Source organism: Notothenia rossii, assembly GCF_949606895.1.
Source record: "Notothenia rossii genome assembly, chromosome: 8".
In the NCBI taxonomy this organism is placed as follows: Eukaryota; Metazoa; Chordata; class Actinopteri; order Perciformes; family Nototheniidae; genus Notothenia; species Notothenia rossii.
In genome coordinates this window covers 75,055,223-75,074,981 of record NC_136906.1, presented here as the reverse complement: position 1 = coordinate 75,074,981, position 19,759 = coordinate 75,055,223, and the positions used below count along the sequence as shown (strand labels likewise).

The following is a 19,759-nucleotide window of genomic DNA, read 5'->3' as shown; positions in this document are numbered from 1 at the left end:
GTTTTGGACGTAATATGGTCGGTGCATGTTTACATTAGCATGGCTAACACTCAGAGCTAACCTGTACTGGAGAGCATGTGTGTGAAGAAGCAGGAAGTAAAAAGGAACTCACCTTGTGGTATAACCGGCAGAGAGAAAGCCTTTGAGCTCCATACTGTTTCAGAAATAATCCTTGATAATCCATGATATGGCGTTTCATCACCGCAGTATTTAGTTTAGACAGTAGCTGCCGGATCCCGCATGAGCTCAGACCCCTCCTTTTTTTCTACATTATATTCATTTTCCTTTTATAAAAATATATAGTTTCATAGTATAATTTTTGTATAGACATATAGATATACTTTTCTTTTTTTAAGTATTATTTGTATACTTATTTGTATTCTCATACTATGTTTATTTGTTATCCATAGTTTGTGTACTTGGCAATACACCAGATTCTGTCAGTGTTTGCTGTATGTCATCTCTATGAAACATGCACATTCGGACGTGTTTGCAGAACCATGCCGGCATATTTGCTGCCTCTGCGGACTCTGTGCTGTTTGTGTTTTCAGACTCACTTGAACTTGAGCTCTCTGGTGAGCTCGTTCTGGGTTGCTCCAGCTCCTGCCGGCTCCTCACGTGCTCGTCGTTCACATCCTGGATCTCCGCTTTAATGCACTGAGCTTGGCATACAGCTATGAGAAAGGAGGGGAAAGAAAGAGGGTGAGGAGGAGGGGGAGAGATGTCGCTGAGGAACTGTAGCTTGGTTGCCTGTAGCAACAGCACTGGAAGCACTGGTGTCTGAGAGATGGGCAGCCAATTGGAGCGAGGCAACATGGCCGCCCTCCATCTCTCCTCCTCCTCCTCTGTTCATGCTTTGAGTGAACAGGCTTTGAAAAGTAGGCTAATCCTGAGTGTAGTTAGCTGAGAGATGACTCTGCAAGTGTTCATCTCTGAGGGAGAATCTGATCAGTGAGAAGCAGCTGGTAGTTAACTTGTTGTGACAGCTTCATTTTTTAGAAAAGAAAACATTTAAGAATTGCATTTAATATTAAAATCATTTTGAGATTTTGAAAAGTATTAAAATGTGGACCATGCAAACAATTCCAGTGCACAAGGACATGATGCTTGAAACTCAAGAGGTACGTGTCGGATGGATTAAAAGGTGTTTTTGTTGATTATTTCCTTGCATTCACATTCTACCTCTTGTTTCTGGGAAACTGTCCGAGCATTACATGTGAGATGGTGATTCGCAGTCTTTTATATAAAAGATTCATGGAACTAAAGCTTGAATTAAACGTAACACAAAGGCTTAATTAGCCACAGGCCCGTTAGAGATACTGACGGCAGGTAAAAAAAACACTGCCAAAACTAGACAGATGTATCGTTTATGGTCACGCATTAAAGGTGGGGTAAAATAAAAAATAAAATAGGGAACATGTTCTTAGATATAAATACCTAATTTTGAGTTATTTAGACACAATTAACACGTATAGTTTTGTTACATAAGAATAGATCATGTTTGTTAAAGGTGGGGTAGGTAATTTTGGAGAAACCAGCTCGAGTGCGCTAGAATTTGAAAATAAACAGCCGGAAGAAAATCTGCCCCTTCCTTCAGACTTCCTTACAGAGCCCCCTCCTCCAACACACATGAATGCGCACATGACCAATGAGGGCACGAGATAAGTTTGTGCACAGATGAAGGCTGAAAAGGCAGGTAGGCCATCCAGTTACTTTAGCCGGGCCGGCTCAGATGATTGGTCGTGCTTTTTACGGCACCACGGCTCCCACAGATGACATTTTTTTATGTATTTTAATATCAAAGCATTTAATTTATTCATTGCTATCGGGATGTTAAGAGCATTCTATGGAATATAACAAAAAGTGTATCTCGAGCCGGTTTCTCAAACTTACCTACCCCACCTTTAAGTGAGTTTTATACTTGCTACGTGTTGAATAGAGCACTGATAGGGAAGTTCAGTATGTTTCATGACTGAATTTCCTTTCCTTAAAACCTCACCAGAACAAGCAATCTACTGAAGTCAGAGCTAATTTTGCAACTGCTGTCTGCAGCGCTCTCGCACAAAAATGGAACAACTAAACACATGGTTGTCCTCAATAGTGACTTAGATGCAAAAACAGAGAACGAATTGGATTTAGGTTCAAACATACCAAAAGTACCCTTTCAAAAAGTTCTTTCTGACAATTATGAACCACTCTGTTCTAATTTAGCAGTAAAAAGAGCCGCCTGAGCTCTTAAATGACAGCGTGATTAATCTTAATCCTCAGAGAGGCGACACCATGCTCAGGAGAAGGTAACGTCAGGGCATCAGGAGAGCAAGGATCATGACAGGGTCATTAATCACATTGGCATCCACACACACACACGCACACACACACACACACACACACACTTGGGGTTAGTCCTGCTGGCCGTGCAACGGAGTAGGAAGCAAGTAGTAGGGAGGGTTTGTTGTTTCATGGGTGGCACTGAGGGATTTAGTGGCAGGTCGTGAGCAACTTGAACAAAAAAACGGATTGAGAAGGTTAGCATGAGAGGTGTGAAGAGGCCCGAGATAGAGCGTTACGGAGGGGGGGGGGGGGGAAGGTCCGGCAGAGAGGAGGGGACGACAAACCTTCAGGTACTATTTAAGTGTGTGTCCGAACGCAGGCAGGAGGTCATTAGGATCCAGGTCAGGGGTCAAATAGAGGTGAAGAGGATATACGGACATTAGGAACAAAGAGAAAGGCGAGTGCATGTAAGACAGATATCTGGATGTCTTCTGGCTGTAAAAGTGTGTGTATTTGTAGCTTAAATGAGAATGTATGTGCAATTGTGTATACTTTTATAAATTGTATAAGCACCTTCTTGAGCTTCTTGGTCTTGGCCTCCACCTCCTGCTGCAGAGAGGTGAACGTCTCTCTGAGCTCCACCGTCTCCTCGTCCTGCACCAACATCTGCTGCTGGATCTCCCTCTCACTGCTCGACTGGAAAACATCAATTAACACGTCACATTTCTGTTAGCATTGTTTTTTTCCATTGCATTACAGAGGTTTAAACCTTTCTTTAAATGAGTGCTGTTGAAAACTGTGAGTGAACTTCAGGGATTTCCTGTTAAAGTCAAATTATCTAACAGGTAAATGCAGTTTACTGTAGTGTTAGATGTACAGTATGTGCTGCTGTAACAATGTGCATTTCCCCTCTGTGGGACTAATACAGGTATTCAGATTCTGACGTGTTTTGTGCTTTATAAACACACTCAGGTTTACCTGCTCAGCAATCTCATGCCTCTTCATCTCCAGCATCTTCTGCTGCTCGTTGGTGTGATCCATGATGTTCTTCCCACCGACCAGCAGCTTGCTCTCCATTGCCTGAGGAAAACAAAATAATATTTGTAGTTTTAGGAAAAAATACCTTATGTGGTCCTTTTAGCTTCAAAGAAAAGGGTTGAGTGTCGTTCTTGAGGTCAAACTAAGTTAATTTGGACATCAAACAGTTGAGTCCTTGTGGGGGTTTGTGTGTGTGTGTGTGTGTGTGTGTGTGTGTGTGTGTGTGTCTGTGTGTGTGTGTGTGTGTGTGTGTGTGTGTGTGTGTGTGTGTGTGTGTGTGTGTGTGTGTGTGTGTGTGTGTGTGTGTGTGTGTGTGTGTGTGTGTGTGTGTGTGTGTGTGTGTGTGTGTGTGTGTGTGTGTGTGTGTGTGTGTGTGTGTGTGTGTGTGTCTGTGTCTGTGTCTGTGTATTGTGCTGATGAGGCAGACAGAGCTGGAAGTGGGCAGCTTAACATTCATGATGACACCATGACACAACAAGCTGAGCTCGGCTAAAACGTAGTCACGCTTCGTGAATCACAACCAGACTGAAATATCTGAACAACTATTTAACGGATTGATGGATGACCTTTTGTAAAGTTATTCATGTTCCTCAGAGGATCATTTCTACTGACATGTCCTGACTTGAATTTAGACTATTATGTTAAACATCTTAACATCAATTGAAAAAATGACGTTTTGAATTATCTCCCCCAAGAGGTTATGCTTTCCTGTTGTCTGTCTGTCTGTCTGTCTGTCTGTCTGTCTGTCTGTCTGTCTGTCTGTCTGTCTGTCTGTCTGTCTGTCTGTCTGTCTGTCTGTCTGTCTGTCTGCAGGATTACTGAAAAACTACAGGCCCCATGTTCATGAAACTTGATGGAAGCGTGTAGCATGAGCCAAAGATTAACTCATTAAATGTAAGAGCAGATCTGCATAACTGTGCGGATACACATATTATTTTTCGCTTATGAGAATTGCCTTGTTTGTTAACTGCGATGAAGCATCGTCATGATTTTATGCCTCTGGTTAAAGCGCCTTTGGTAACTGTGAGATTAAAGGCTCGGGGTCACACTGGTGCAATCTGTCTCGTAGGGGAATCACACAAAAACACACACATGATATGTATGTCCTGAGGGCAGCAAATGAACACAGACGAGAAGAAAGACTGAGAGACAAGAAAGGATGGACATTTATAAAAGGGGAGTGAATAGAAAGAAAAAAGGGCCTCAAGAAGGGCAAACAGGGGCCACTGCCATTTAGTAATGGCAGCATTCCAGTCTCAGGACTGTATACAAAAAGACTGTGTGTGTGTGTTGCCTATACATCCTTCATTACTAACACACACACACACACACACACACACACATACACACACACACACACACACACACACACACACACACACACACACACACACACACACACACACACACACACACACACACACACACACACACACACACACACACACAGACTCATGCAAAGCGTACAGTAGAGTCCTTCAGAGAGGATGCGTCTGCAGCAGGTCTGTACAGAAAGACTCTTTGTTTGAGCTGTCTTTGTGTGTGTGTGTGTGTGTGTGTGTGTGTGTGTGTGTGTGTGTGTGTGTGTGTGTGTGTGTGTGTGTGTGTGTGTGTGTGTGTGTGTGTGTGTGTGTTGTGTGTGTGTGTGTGAGACTGCCTGCTTTGCTACTCTTTGTGTTTTGTCATATTCTTTCAGCTTCATTAAAGGGCTTATTCATGTCATAGGTTTTCTCTCTCATGCATCCAATGCCCCCCCCCCCCCCCCCCCCTCTTCTTATAGGCTGGTTGAATAACAGTCCTTTATACATACAGGCTTTTATGACTTAAATAGACAGTTTGACTGTTTCTATTAAACTCAAATCATCACCAGGCACATAAATCAAGCTACTGTCTAGTGAGTAAAATGCATATTCATGTTTTATATTGGGTAGATTCACAGTGAGTCCCACTGGGTTCATGAAACTGTGTCAAAGAACCTATTATCAAATGCAGGAACATCCAATTAAAATCAAACTATGTTCTGCTGCACTGTACACATAAAAGCAGCGTACGAGCATTGAGTTCATACGAGAAAACAAAGTCCTGCTGTGCTGGATTTAAGGAAGCCATGTTGCCATAAAAAGTAGTTTTTTTTAATCTGAAGGATACATGCCATATATTCACAAATAATGTAAGTGAATAAAACGACCCTCAACATTACAAAAACAGAACTTAGTAACATACACACAAGTTTTGTATAGTCTGCAGAATTACTACCACCTAAACCTTGTTGATTTAACCCTTGTGTTGTGTTCAAAAGCTGTTAGCGTTCATGGTGTTCGCGGGTCAATTTTGACCCATGATTAATTGATTCTATAGCCCCAAAACACATCACACCACATATTGCAACGTGCATATGTGTGTTCAGGTTCAAGTGTTAGTGTACATATCTTTGAGAAAGGTCGAGTTCCTGTGGGGGAGGGGGCAGAGGGAGGGGAGACCAGGTGCATGTATTTGCGAAAAAGTATTGTTACAGTTGATGAAGGGGGGGGGGGAGGGGTATTTAAAGTCAAAGATGAATCTTGATTGGACCAAATTTGACCTTGAGTCACCCAAAACAATTCTGCTGGGTCTCCCAGACCCGAACACCAAATTATACACTTTCTTTTTTAGAGACCTTCAGCCTTGGCTAAAATGGTCAAAATCTGTTTGTGGTGTTTATATATGTTGTGGAGGATATCATGAAGCCTTGTTCAGATAAAAAAACTAGAGCGTAGTTATTCTATCATTTTAACTTGAGACGGGTCACCCGAACATAACATAAGGGTTAAGCAACATGGAGGAGGGAGATGTCGTTTATATTTCCATGATACAATCTGCTGAGGAAGATCATGTTATGTGATTTAGCGCTCCAAAAAATACAAAGTTTTGAGGTTGTTTTGTTTCTGCGGCCACAAATGAACTTTCAATCTCAATAAAGTCCAGCTTTGACTATATTTCACATTTGAGTTCACTGTAAAAAACTATAATGATGTTCCCTGCAGTCTTGGCCTCACAGGTCACCATGACAGAATCAGGCTTTAACGTTAAGGTCATTTTCTGTGGAGCGATGACTCAGATTGGAGTCCAGCTGACCTTCAATCACACGAGAGGTGACTCACTTGTCATTTGAGTCATTATTCTGTTTCCAGGCAGCGTTTAGGATTTATGTTTCACTGCCACACACACACACACACACACACACACACACACACACACACACACACACACACACACACACACACACACACACACACACACACACACACACACACACACACACACACACACACACACACACACACACACACACACACACACACACACACACACACACACACACACACAAACACACACACACACACACACACACACACACACACAAACACACACACACACACACACACACACACACACACAAGGTCGCAGAAGAGCTTCAGTTTCTTCATCATGTCATAATAAACCTTCCTGTATCTATTCAGTCCTCGGCAGGTTCAGATTTGATCCCCGCTGTCTCTCTGTTTCTCATTTCCTCGATCAATAAAGCAGATTTAATGTCTGCCTGTGTGTGTGTGTGCGTGTGTGTGTGTGCGTGTGTGTGTGTGCGTGTGTGTGTGTGTGTGTGTGTGTGTGTGTGTGTGTGTGTGTGTGTGTGTGTGTGTGTGTGATGTGTGTGTGTGTGTGTGTGTGTGTGTGTGTGTGTGTGTGTGTGTGTGTGTGAGTGTTTTAGATGTCTACTCTCTAGCTATAGCATCTAGACGTAAAATGCCATGTGACCATTCTAAGTGAAACTGTTTTAATTTTTAAAGGAAGTCATTTCTGTGGATTTGATTTTGAACTACTTTGAAAATGTACAGCTTAAGACTAAAACCAACCAACCTGATTAATCACCTGAGCGATCAATCATCTGACAGTCATTGAGGTTAGATGATTCTCAGTTGATCAGTTCTTAAAGCCCTATTTTCAACATGGCTGCTATCAAATGAATTTTAGTGAGCTTGTTTTAGTGTTAATGGATTATTGCCTCAGTTCCAAATATTATTTATCACATTAGAGAGCATCTTGAAGGCGGCATTGAACAGTTATTTTCTGGAAATATGTAAATTAGGCTTTGCCACTCAACATTATTGTCTGTAAAGTTGTTTGTTTGCTGCTGTGGTTTGTGCGCTGCTTTCGGTTTGAGGCCATTAGGCTCAAGTGTTTCTTGTTTCCTCCATCAGGGTTGATGGAAGCCCGCAGAGTGTGCAGACATTTATAAATGCATCACACTCTTCCTGTAGCTTCAGAGTGTGTGTGTGTGTGTGTGTGTGTGTTGTGTGTGTGTGTGTGTGTGTGTGTGTGTGTGTGTGTGTGTGTGTGTGTGTGTGTGTGTGTGTGTGTGTATATATGTATAATGTGCCTGTAAAGTGCATGCTGAAATTCTTTTGGCTGTGACTGATCCATTTCCTGATGGGAAAAAGTGAAGAGAACGGGAAGTGTTGCCCATTAAGGCTCATCCGCGTCTGCCAGCCAATCACAGCGAGGCGAGAGGCCTGCTGGGAGCGACCCGGTTATAAATACAAAGTGACGACAACAGCCACGATGTGTGTAGCACAGAGACAGGAAGCGTGCTGCAGAGACACAGAGACACAGGAGAAGAAGAAGAGGAGACGGGACATTTACATGACACTGAGCATGGAAGACAGATGTAGGGAAGAAACAGAGAACAAAGGTCAGGTTGTCTGGGAGAATCTTTTACACATCAGTACGGGTCGATGCAGAAACCATTTAAAGAGCCAAGGCTTACAGACTAAAATCTTATTACCCTGTTACTCATGTCCTGGATAAACATTACACACGACAGAGAGAGATATCATTTGTGACAGGCAGTCTGCAGATCACATCAAGGAGACCTTTTATCCTATCATAATCAATCTGAAGAAGTCATACAAAATGCATTTCAAATGTTGTTGTTTATTCCAATTTGCAAATGTGCGCATTATTTTGTATCACAGGAAGTCAAAGTGCATGTCTTCTATTATTGACATCTTCTAAAAAAACATGTTTACCGTATACAAAATTTGGTAAAAGTTACATTCATTGAAATTCTTAAAGACTTTCCTCACAAGACAAGCCCAAAGGAACAGTCTGGGTAAAAAAAAAAAAATACGTGCATCAGATGCATCAATTCTGCTATTGAGACGTTTTTTGTGTCTGTGGAATATTTTTAAGACAACAACAAGGTTCGTTTTGAAACATGTGTAGTTATAAGTCTTTACATAACTTGTAATGGCAAAATTAAAAGGTTTTATAATGGGTTTATGTATTTTATGAGGCTACAGCGGTTACATAAACAAATATTTCATCTCCTGCATCTGACTTACAGATAATTTCCCTCTAAGATAAACAGACATTAAATATCTGCCTCTGTGTTTGCTTCTCTCCTTGAATGAGAGACAGGGGAGTATTGTCTAAGAAATGGCTCTGCTTTCTCCGCTGATCACATGACTAGATAAACACACACACACACACACACACACACACACACACACACACACACACACACACACACACACACACACACACACGATTCATCAATATTTCAGTGATGCAGCCCCCCATGCTGAAAGATGGAGAGCGAGCAGCGATGAGCTCTTTCTGATCATCAGCCAACACACACACACACACACACACACACACACACACACACACACACACACACACACACACACACACACACACACACACACACACACACACACACACACACACACACACACACACACACACACACACACACACACACACACACACACACACACACACACACACACACACACACACACACAAGCATACCTCTCTCTTTCCTGCCTCTTTCCTGCTCTAATGAGACAGGAAGTAAGCTTTATAAACAGGAAACAGTCATTCTAACTATGACGTAAGGCAACTATTTGCCTGTGTGTGTGTGTGTGTGTGTGTGTGTGTGTGTGTGTGTGTGTGTGTGTGTGTGTGTGTGTTATACCATGCATTCAGCGTGCCTAATGTACGTCTACTGAATATTGTGGAGAGCTGACATGCACTCACAGTGTTTATGTGCATGTATGAATGAGTGTTTTGTTACAGGGCATTATCATCGGCGATCCTGCATTCTAATTGGCTGACAGGATGAAGGAAAGACCTTAATGCAATTTCCTCCATAAACAAAAGACAACAAAGACAGCAAGATGCATTCATGGTCAAAATAGAATCATATAATTGGTTTACATCAGAAAGATTCAATTATGATCCTGCTCCAGGCCGGGTTAGCTTCTTGTGTTTGCTGTAAAGCCAATCATTATGGTTTCTATATTTGACTTTTTCCAAAAGTAAATTTAAATGATTTGGAGAGAAATAGCCCCAGAGACTTTATCTGGGCAGTTTGCCTTGCATGCATATTTATTTCAGTCTCAAATTATTAGTAGATTCACACTCTTGAGAGCTGTTATCATACATTAGACTAAAAAATGTGATCCAATTTTTTTTAAAGGTTTTTTTTGAGATATTTCCAAATAATTATTTCAGATTCCAATTTTAGGATGCATGAAATTGACCTATTTTTACTGTGCTATTCCCCTGGGAAAAAAGGAATTCTCAGAAAAGCAGAACATTTCTAAACAAAGTAGTAAATAAGTCATGATGAGGATGGGCAACTACATTTAAATGAGAGACAATCAAATAAACTAAAGCCAAATGTGATGTAACAGAGATATTCAATGTCATTTATCCGAGGGTTTATCATTATATAACCTAGATGTTAGTAACGAAATAGAATTATGTATGGCCAAGTAGCTTCCAGACATTGTAAGTCTTTTTAATGGACTTACAGATATTCAAAAGGATGTAGAGAGCAGCGAGAGACAGTAGGAAGAAATGAGACGTTACAGTTTTGACCCAGAAAAAGTGGATCTAAGAATAGTCGACTGGAGGGATGGACGCTGCCTCTCCAGAAGCTGCTGCTCAGCATGAAGCTCCACAGCGACTGCACTGATACCTGCCTGTTTCATAACCAAAAATATTATAGGATGCACTTAGCTTATGTACAGTATGTGTCAAGAGATGCCAAAGTGAACAGAATAAGAACTGGAGCGTAAAAGTGATATTGGGACATCTAAAATAGCATTAATGTTCCTATGCACCCTATCGAATATTTACCTCAATAAATTCACATTTTTATACCCTTATTTTGCTTTTGTGGTATAAAAAGTGCACATTTTTCTTATTGCTAAGTATGTGGCATACTGCTGGAAGCTATATGAAACTATACTGGTAAAAGAGCAGACCAATCTATTCATATAATTAGTTAAAATATATAAAATAATTAGTACATTTGGAAAATGTAATACAAGTGTTTATTTATTTATGTGTATATCAAAAGTGTGCCATACTGTTTTATTACATTTCGTTCCTTTTTTTTACTTTAAATAATTGTTACATGTTCAAAATAAATAAAAGAGTTAGGAAATCATTAGTTGCACTTTAAAAAAATTGTGCAAATGAACACAATGTTTTTGCCAAACCCTCGAAAATCCTGATTCGACAGAGTGGCGAAATCCCTCCCCTTCCGGTGGACCTCCATCGGACCTTCTTTCGAAAAAATGATGTATTGAAGTCAATGGGGAGAGAAAGATTATCTTTCGATCCCGTTTGAATTGTGCCACGAATTACACATATGATGTTTTGTTCGAAGAACAACACACTTCACCGAGATGGCCGTCACTACTGTCTTGTCAACAAAACTATTGACTACCCTCACTATCACCACAATGAAACACGTCCAGAAGAATGTCATGCAAAGCTGCCTGCCTGCCTTCCTTTGATTCTCTCTGAACTGCCTGGTCTTTTAATGTTTAATGTCAACCATTTGTGCAGATAGCATGAAGTAGAAAAGATTGGCGATCGCCAATGCTAGCGTTAGCATTTCTCCCCCGGGCTTAAATTGTGTATTATAGAATTATCACACCAGTGACAGTACTCTTCAAAGGGTTCACGAAATATGACTACTCTTTAACATTTTGGGTTACTTAATGTTACTTCATATTAAGGCTAATAAAAATGACAAGGCTGTAATGCTAACCAACGTGCTAGCTACTAGCTAGGTAGCTAACTTGATCCAGCCACTCTTGGTCCTTTCATCAGACAGGAAGCGAAAGAACGAGCAAGACCCATTGCTGGTATGATAACAACCTGGTACTAAGCACACAGGCATCTTGTTAAAGTGATCTTATCTTAGCCAGCGCCATATAGATAGATTCTATCTATATGGCGCTGATCTTAGCTATCTCTTAGTGGAGGAAAACAGTTATGACATCACTTACGCGACTCTGGGATTTGTAGTCTTTCTAGTTGCGTATTTTTCATAGTCTTATATTTCAACAGTTTTACGACAAACTGTGACTTTTTTGACATGGAAATTATTTTTTAAGATTGACAAACATCATATGTGCAATTCATGGCACAATTCAAACGGGATTGAAAGATAAGTTTTCTCTCTCCATTGACTTCAATACATTATTTTTCCGAAATAAGGTCCCATGGACCGGAAGTAGATGGGCGTGACTTCTTCACTCTATTAGTGCATGACATTCTCCTGATTATACTTTCATCCTTGCAATGTTTTTCAATTCAAGACTTCTAGGCAACTTGTAAAACAGTTCTGATACAGTGTTAGTACTTTTATTTACCCTTATGTTGTGTTCGGGTCTCCCGTGACCCGTTTCAAGTTAAAATTATATAATAACTGCGCTCTAGTTTTTTGTATCGGAACAAGGCTTCATGATATCCTCAACAACAGCTATATAAACATTACAAAACAGATTTTGACCATTTTAGCCAAGTCTGAAGGTCTCTAAAAAAAAAAGTGTATAATTTGGTGATCGGGTCTGGGGAGACCCAGCAGAATTGTTTTGGGTGACTCGAGGTCAAATTAGGCCCAATCAAGATTCATCTTTGACTTCAGACACCCCTCCCCCACCCCCTTCATCAACTGTAACAATAATTGTTTTGCAACATGCACCTGGTCTGGTCTCCCCTCCCTCTGCCCCCCTCCCCCCACGGGAACTCGACCTTTCTCAAAGAATATGTACACTAACACTTGAACCTGAACACACACATGCACGTGTGCAATATGTGGTGTAATGTGTTTTGTGGCCATAGAATAAAATCACAACAGGATTGTACGGTTATGAATGCATAATAAGTTAGTTATGATGTAGTTTAAACAATATTGGATGATAGTCATTTTTTAAATGCGTTTTGGACTGAAATAAATCATGGGTCAAAATTTACCCGCGAACACCATGAACGGTAACAGCTTTCGAACACAACACAAGCGTTAAAGCGAAAACCTCTCTATACTTTTCCTTCCACCGCTATGTGTAAATTGAAGCTGGTTGACCTCCAGCAGAGCAACAACAGCTGAGCAACAGTTGCACCAACATAACGAAACACAGTCCACAGATGGAGCGCTGCACCTTGGAGCCAGTTAGCTCGCAACACCCTGCAGAAACACCAGCTGACCCTACACCGATTCACAAGGCTAGACCCTGACCTACTTACATCTGCTGTGTGGATGTACGTGAGGGGGAGAGAAAGGGAGGAAAATGGAGAAAGGAGTCAATACGATTTCTATCTATAATTGGTCCTTTCTGAGCTCATTTTTCCAGCCCCTCTCTCTCAATCTGTCTCTGCCTAGCAACCTCTTTCTCATTGGTTAACAAAGCAGAGAGACAAATGGAACCTTCAGGCCACCAGGCTGTGATTGGTTGGCTAATACCAAGCTCAGCCAATCAGAGGAAAGATAGGCTTGAGCTGATTGATCAGACTGTGGTGGGATCACAGTGAAGTCATGGGTACTAATTAGAAGTTAATGATGAAGTGCATGTTTTATGTGGTACATTTTTGAATATATCATATGATTATATATTTATAAATAAAAAAAACAAGGATGACCTTAAATTGTGAGCATGAATTGTGAAACAGCACTGAGGTAAAAACATCCAATGGACATAAAGGGTTCTTTGTCAACGTTCTAATCATATAAAACTGATCTGTGACCCAAACATGTGACAAGTGGCTAGTTGTTGTGTTTATTCTCACAGTGCACACAGTAAAAAAGGGTTTTCTAGCTTTAGAGTTCAACTATTTTAATGTTAATCATCTGACAAAACAGCTTTTCTTTTAACGATAAAACATGGAATCAAACTCCACCTTTAACCGTAAAATCAGTTTCAGTTTTAATGTCCGTATACTGTTTGTAGAAAAAGTTCTACAGTATATATTATGGTGAAATGCTGGCAACCACAACTGCCATTTTCTGCTGTAATTACAACACTTTTTCCAAGTAAATTCCATAAAACCATCAAATCCTAAAACATGAACATCTCTCAATAATTTCAGAGCTCCCTACTCTGTCTGTGGCACTGATCCTGACACTCATTCATTACTAATGATTCAAATGTGCTTCACAAATACATGTTTTCAAACGTAATACTAGGTCATATCGTTGAACAGCAGTGTACCGTAGTTTCTAGCTAACAAAAGTATACGTTTTCAGGGACTTTCAGCTGCGTATTAATCTAGTGAGTATTTGGGCTGCAGGATGATATATGTGGAATTGACTTAAAATAACCTATAGTGTTTGTGTATGGTAATGAAGGAACATATCACCAGTAAATGTTTTTTCATGAGATTTTATGACAATTTTACGACTTCGCGTCGAAAGGAGCCAGTTGAGGTAGTTCGGGCACCTAGTAAGGATGCCACCTGGGCGCCTCGTGTTCCAGGCACGTCCAGCTGGGAGGAGACCGAGGGGTAGACCTAGAACCAGGTGGAGGGATTATATCTCTTGGCTGGCCTGGGAGCGCCTTGGGATCCCCCAGTCAGAGCTGGTTGATGTGGCCCGGGAAAGGAACGTTTGGGGCTCTCTGCTGGAACTGATACCTCCGCGACCCGACCACGGATAAGCGGGAGAAGATGGATGGATGGATGGAATAAACAGAATATTGCAGGTTTTCTTTCTAAACAAACAGACCGATGCATCATAGGCAGGAAATACTTCACGTCTTTAATCATCCTCCTCTTCTGGGCACAGATGATTCTCAGCGCTCACATCACTCAGCAGCAGCCACACAGTCAGCATCAAACACACAGAGGCAAAACCCGTCTGAACTGCTGTGTGTTCATTGTAGATTTTATACGATTCTGCACAAAACTGCAATAGCCCGACAGCGCTTTAGAGGACAACGTGATGGGAGGATATACGAGAAGCCTTGCACACATTCGTACATGAAAGCACTCAGTGTGAAGGGCACGGCATCAGGCCATACATTAGCTCCGTCTCACGGGACTTTCCCACACCTCATACCTTCACTCAGAAGGAAGAGGAGCCACACAATAAAGATGAGGCTGAAACTAAATATAGCTTACGAACCTTGAAAATTTGTTTACTATAGGATGGCAAGAGTGCTGCTTACATTAGCAATATTTTTGCCAATTCGACAGATTTGAGACCTTTTCTTTAGAGTGTTTGCTGCAGTGTGCATTATTCTATTAAAAACAATGGCAAACAGGACAATGTTATCTACTATATCACAATGCATGCTGTGACATGGGTTTAAGTTGGTCATCTCTTCCTGTTTTTACAGCACCACCTACACAGGCTTTTTATTACCCATCACACCTCAGCATTTGGAGTAGACACTGCTAGGTTGAGTGATAGGTAGTAAAACGTAAAGAACAACATTTTATTTTCCCTAAATAACACAGAATTGATAAGAGAAAAAAGGGATACTAGAAAGTATTGTTATTACAAACAACCTCAACTTTCCCGTCTCTTATTCTCGTTCTATAGATAACTTTTCCCTCCTCTAATTTCCTCACTTTATGGCCGATGCAGCTCAGTAAAATTATCCAGTAGTGATTCATGTCGGATGGTAACGGCTGCAGCTGCAGTATTTTCGACTGTGTTCACTCAGTCATTCTGCATGGCTGACTTATTGAGTTATTATGGCCTTGAATCAGAGGCGTAATTAATTCAGCTCAGTCTTTGATTCCTGCCAGTGTGTGTGTGTGTGTGTGTGGGTGTGTGTGTGTGGGGGGCAACTAAAGCACTGACATTTTAAGCTACATTGGTCATCAGTTCCTGTCTGGATATATGAGACATCAGACAACTGTATAGAAAGGGCAACCGCCACCCGTCAGTGGAACCACATATATATTTACATATCACCAAACACAAATGTCATGTGATCATATGAGTCCCTTGTTTTTAGCATCAGTTTCCTTGTCAGTGTTAAAATATACACACGTCACACACACAGTTTAGACATGGAGAGCACAGATTTACAGTCCCTTAAAAACAGCTCATCAGATATCACACCACAGACCTCATGCCATGGCGTGTGTGTGTGTGTGTGTGTGTGTGTGTGTGTGTGTGTGTGTGTGTGTGTGTGTGTGTGTGTGTGTGTGTGTGTGTGTGTGTGTGTGTGTGTGTGTGTGTGTGTTTGTGTGTGTGTATGTAAAAGAGATAGAAAGATGAGACATGAGTGTGTTCATTGGGAATATTGATCTGTAAGTTAGTCTTTTTGCTCTTTAACAACCTTCAGTGACATTCAGGTTGTCATAAATACTTAATGTGATGGTGGTTGTAAATGGCCTCCATGTGAAATCAGAGCAATGCACTATAGTAGTCATTGTTTGGCATCTTTGTTTTGTACTAAATGATGTTTCCATGAAATCCAAATCCGTGCATGTTTATATCTGATCTTTGTTCATCATGAAATAGTTTTTTCAAAGAAACCCTATGACTGCAAAAGTATTGAAGGTCTCTTATATTCAGCACTTAGAGTGTTATGTATGACTTGGGCTGTTAATTTGATTGGTTAAAGAAATGAAACACTGCCTCTCACCTTGTACTTGGCGGTGAGTTGCTCTGTGGCCTCCTGCTCCTTCCTCAGATCTCCCATCATCCTCTCCTTCTCTCCCAGGAGCCTCTGCTTCTCATCAGCCAACATGAACTGATCTTCTCTGATGTCCTGTTTCTCCCTTTCCAGTCTTTGCTCCTCCAGCTTCACGTACTCCTCCACCGCCTTTTCCTCCTCGCCATCCGTCTCCTCATCCCCATCTCCTTCCCAGTCCTCTCCGTCCACCTGCTCCTTCTTCTGTTTGCTCCTCCACTTCCTGTGATGAAGCTGAGCCCGGAGACGAGCGATCTCCATCTGGAACTCTCGCAGCAGAGCGTCCTTTGGATCCTCGTTGACTCTGGGCTGGTTCTGGATGTTCTTGGCCCTGTTGGCATAACGTAGAGTGGTGAGGGTCTCGTCGTAGTGCTGCGGGGACGGGCCCAAAGTGGCGACCATGACAGTTTTTGCATTCCCGCCTAAAGAGTCCTGCAAAAGCCGGGTCAGCTTGGAGTCTCGGTACGGGACGTGGCTGCTGCGCCCATCGGCCAGCGCTGAGATCACGTTCCCTAGCGCCGACAAGGACAGGTTGATCTTGGCGGCCTCCTTCAGGCGCTCACCCTGGACGCCTGTCTTCGCTTGACGCTCACTTCCAGCCAGATCCACCAGGTTGAGGCGTCCCACCCGGATGTGCTTCCTCCCATCTGGTCCAGGCTGGCTGCACTCTACTGTAATCAGGAACAGAGCGTGGGATCGGGACGAGTGTTCGTTCATGTCCGTCGCCCCAACCGCCCTCGCCTGGTTGCCCACGTTCATCACCTCCTCGATCTCCTTGATGCTCTTGCAGACACACGATGTGAGGTCACTAACGTAAACCCCAGAGTCTGGATTCTCCCGGAGCTCCAGGGCTCTGGCATTCCCGTGGTTCGGATCCAGGAGATCCCGAACCTCCTCCAGGTAGATCTCGAGGTAGGACGCCCGCACCAGGTATTGCCTATCAGACTGTGAGCGGGAGATGTGTGTGAAGATATGATCAAAAGCGTTTGGGATCACGCCACGTTTCTCGGGGTCCATCCACGCCCCCATCATGGTATACGTCTTCCCAGTTCCGGTTTGTCCGTACGCAAATATGGTGCCATTGAACCCTGCGAGAACCGAATCTATCAGAGGTCTCACGCTCTCGTCGTACAGATCTCGCTGTTTGGAGTTTGCATCGTAAACTGCATCGAATGTGAATGTTTTCTGGGGCTCGCTGGCTGTGGCTCGAGGGTTTCTGAGGATCACCTGTCCGAGCCGGATGTCCATCTTCACGATGCTCCCTGCAGGCCCATTGGACTCCTCTCTCCGGTTCAAGGGCCGGCATCGAACTACCACCTTCACTGACTCGCTACTCTTATTTTTAGACATGATTGCCTCTCTCGTTGTAAGCAACAAAAGGACAATTTATAAAATGACAATCAAAATAGGCCTTTAATCAGCCTGCTGTCTGTCAACAAATTGTGTAACCATTGATTTTTTTAAATCATTAATAACACATTCAGTAATGCTTCCTGATTATATCATAAATAAAGGAAAATAGCCACAGTCCCTTAGAAAAAACCGACTAATTACCAAGATATTCTGAGCTGTGTCTATGCCTAATGGATAATCTCCTTTCATTATTGTCTGTAATATTAGCTCACTAACACACACACACACGGTCAGCAGCTCTCACAGGATCGACGCTCCATTGCAGATCCACGTCCAGATTCACTCGGTGAAAAAAATAATCCAACAATGCCGACAATAATAGCGTTCAGTTCAGATGTCACACTCATATCGTCCTGCTTTTTACATGCCCGGTTGATCCGCTACACACACACCGCCGTCCCGCATCCTCTCCGCCGCTCACTGATGCTCCGAGCTCGGTCTGTGCAGAGAAACGGAGCTCCCGTCCTGTACCCAAAACACACACACACTCACACACAAACATTATACACACACACGCACACACACACATACATACACACGTTCATTCAAACACCACACCCCACATCACTGCGGAGTGGAACAAAGGATTATGGGAAATGGAGTTTCGTCTCGTTGTTGAGTTGATCCTTTTCCAAGACTGCCACCGTCTCCTTATATGAAGGCTACACACTGTTCATTTTGTTAGTATTGAAGAATGTGTCTTTTGTATCATTATAAATTATAATGTAGCCTATATGCTGATGCCCACACAGTTTTAGATATTTATTTCATATTAAGGTTAGTTTAAAACAAAATGTGTGCCCTTTAATTTAGTTGGAAATAGATAGCCTATAACTGTAGATTTGAATTGATTCAACTTTTATTTTCCCACATGTAAATACTACATACTTTCCTCTCTATTTCCTCTTTTATATTTGGGTTATACTCTTCTATGGATCTTTATCTGTCTTTAACCAAGTATATTGCCTGTTATTTCTATATGCAAGGTTAAATTGATTTAACATGTTCTACAATATCTATCTCAGGACAGGTGTAACTTTGGTCTTAATTGGAACATTTGTTTAACATTATTGCTCAAAACGCCTATCCTCTGAATTTCTGCCCCTATACTTCTTGTAAAGTAGGCCTATATAAAATCCAGCATTAACTCTTCAAATATTAATTTCCTGGAATCGTAACACATTTAGTAATGTGTAAACTTAACTTCACAGGAACATTTTGAAGTCAACCTCCAAGTTACACTTAACCTGTTAAGCCCCGAGCCTGTTTTCCAAGTCTCAGGCTCAACTATTACATTCCCAGAACAAATGACCATAACTTCACTTCTAAAAGGGATAAATTAATAATCTTTTTTTCTCAAAGCAATGATCAACCTGTGAGTTGGATTTAGAAGAGTCAGAATCAATATAGATCTTTTTTTATTTTAAAGTCAATTCAGATTGAACATAGTAAAAAAATATAAATTATTGTGTCCGTCCAAAAAGACAACATTACTTATAGTGAAAACCACCCTTGAATGATGGGATAGTAGACTAAAAGCGTTAGGACTCCAAACTATAACATATAATAAGTACCCTGTATCAAGATTAATGCAAAACAAGTGACATTTGAGCTTTTTAGAGAGATTTAGCAAAAAAAACAACACTTCTGGGGTCATTTGGGTGGATTTGACCTATCTCTGGCCCCCTTTGGTCATTACTCAGATTTTGAAGCTCTCACACACCAGTTCTTATGCAACTGGGCTCCCAAAGCGACACAGATTGAGGACATGGTGGCTAAATGTAAAAAATAGACTTTTTAACCATTTTACCATGACAAAGCAGCACCACCTGGCGACATAATTGTGGACTGCATGTGGTCGGAAACTGATCAGGAGATCAGTGTGGGAGGAAACACTGTGGGGGTTTTCTGGAGGATTCCCTTTCAAACCTACCAACATTTTCATATAATATTTCCTCTTTAATAATATGATTGTTTTATGATTGTGTTGGCTTCACTGACCAGAAAGGGGAAGCCAACACGATCACAATCAATCCCCACATGGGGAA

General features: G+C 41.7%; 1 protein-coding gene across 1 annotated transcript in view; it reads right to left on the bottom strand.

Moving 5' to 3' along the window:
- kif3ca (kinesin family member 3Ca) overlaps positions 1-18,243 on the bottom strand; it is a 26,027-nt gene extending 7,784 nt beyond the window's left edge. The window contains 6 exon segments of the mRNA XM_079645315.1: positions 558-591; positions 594-662; positions 665-674; positions 2,845-2,967; positions 3,250-3,351; positions 16,251-18,243. Coding sequence (XP_079501441.1) covers positions 558-591; positions 594-662; positions 665-674; positions 2,845-2,967; positions 3,250-3,351; positions 16,251-17,648 — 1,736 coding nt within the window. The 5' untranslated portion in view covers positions 17,649-18,243.
- Positions 18,244-19,759: the final 1,516 nt, after the last annotated feature.